Source organism: Gavialis gangeticus, unplaced genomic scaffold, assembly GCF_001723915.1.
Source record: "Gavialis gangeticus isolate Ggan-Ray unplaced genomic scaffold, GavGan_comp1, whole genome shotgun sequence".
Classification (NCBI taxonomy): domain Eukaryota; kingdom Metazoa; phylum Chordata; order Crocodylia; family Gavialidae; genus Gavialis; species Gavialis gangeticus.
In genome coordinates, this window is record NW_017729012.1 from 7,148,923 (window position 1) to 7,150,218 (window position 1,296).

Sequence of the window (1,296 nt, forward strand, 5' to 3'; positions counted from 1 at the left end):
CAGCGGCCCCCCCAGCCCGCCCCGCTCGGGGCTCAGGCCGCTGCGGCGACCCGCACGTCGGGGAGCCCCCGGCGCCTGTGGCTTTTGTTTTGGTTTTTTGAATTGGTATTGGTATTGGTATCGGTACTGGCATTTCATTGGGGGCTGGTTTTATTTGGATTGTTTTTTAACAGGAGCGAGATCCCGGGTGAAACGAGCCCGGGGTCGACGCGGCCCCCGGGTGTTTCTCTGACTCTGCCCGGAGTCGAGCCCTTGCAAACGTGTCGTTTGGGGCCGGGAGCGGCCCGAGCAAGCCCCCGCGAGAGCCCGGGGGTCGGGCTGCTTCGGTGTCGTCCCCGCTTCTCTTCGGCTTCCCGGCGCTCGGTGCCGGAGGCCGCACGACCCGCCCCGGCGTTGGGGTTGGGGTCGGGGTCGGCGTTGCGGGGTTTCCCCCTCCCGAGAAGGCCGACCCATTTCCTCGGGGCAGAATTCGTTTCTTTCCTTTTTTAAACATAATTGCAGAGCAAGGGGAAATGCTTTTTGCACCCGGATCCCGCCCAGGCTGCGGTGCGGGGAGTGGCCCGGCTTTCTGCGGGGCTTGGGGCTTGCTTTTGCTGCTCTTGTTTTCACCTCCGCCCCGCTTGCCGAGGGCCGGCCTCGGGAGCGTAACCTCTCGCTCCTTTTCCAGCCCGGCCGCCTCTTTATTTTTTGCGGGGTCTCGTCGGGGCCCCCCCAGGCCCGGGGCCGCTGGCTTTCCCGGGACACCTCTGCGTCCAAGCGACCCCCGGGGCTTTCCTGACCCCCTTTTCCACCCCCCACCCCCTCCCAGGAGGATGTTCCCCCCGTTCAAAGTGCGGGTGAGCGGCCTGGACAAGAAGGCCAAGTACATCCTGCTCATGGACATCGTGGCGGCCGACGACTGCCGCTACAAGTTCCACAACTCGCGCTGGATGGTGGCCGGCAAAGCGGACCCCGAGATGCCCAAGCGCATGTACATCCACCCGGACAGCCCGGCCACGGGCGAGCAGTGGATGGCCAAGCCCGTGGCCTTCCACAAGCTCAAGCTCACCAACAACATCTCGGACAAGCACGGCTTTGTAAGTAGGGCGCCGGGCCCGGGGCTGCTCCCCAAGCCCGCCCGGAGACCCACCGAGGGGCGCAGCCCTGGAGGGGAGGGGTGCACCAGGCCGGGGCTGAACGGCCCCGGGTCTGATCCCGGAGGGGCTTGCTCTGCCGCAGGGCCAGGCCGTGCGGGGCCAGGCCGAGCTGCGGGCAGCCGCGCGGGGTCCCTGGGAAGCGGCGGGGCAGGGAGAGGCA

General features: G+C 67.3%; 1 protein-coding gene across 1 annotated transcript in view; it reads left to right on the forward strand.

Moving 5' to 3' along the window:
• Nucleotides 1-698: 698 nt before the first annotated feature.
• Nucleotides 699-1,296, forward strand: part of LOC109293148 (T-box transcription factor TBX3-like) — a gene marked incomplete at its 3' end in the record, with an annotated part of 7,256 nt that continues 6,658 nt past the window's right edge. Inside the window, exon 1 of the mRNA XM_019510953.1 lies at nt 699-1,076. Within this exon, the coding sequence (XP_019366498.1) occupies nt 813-1,076 (264 nt within the window). The remainder of the gene's footprint in view (nt 1,077-1,296) is intronic.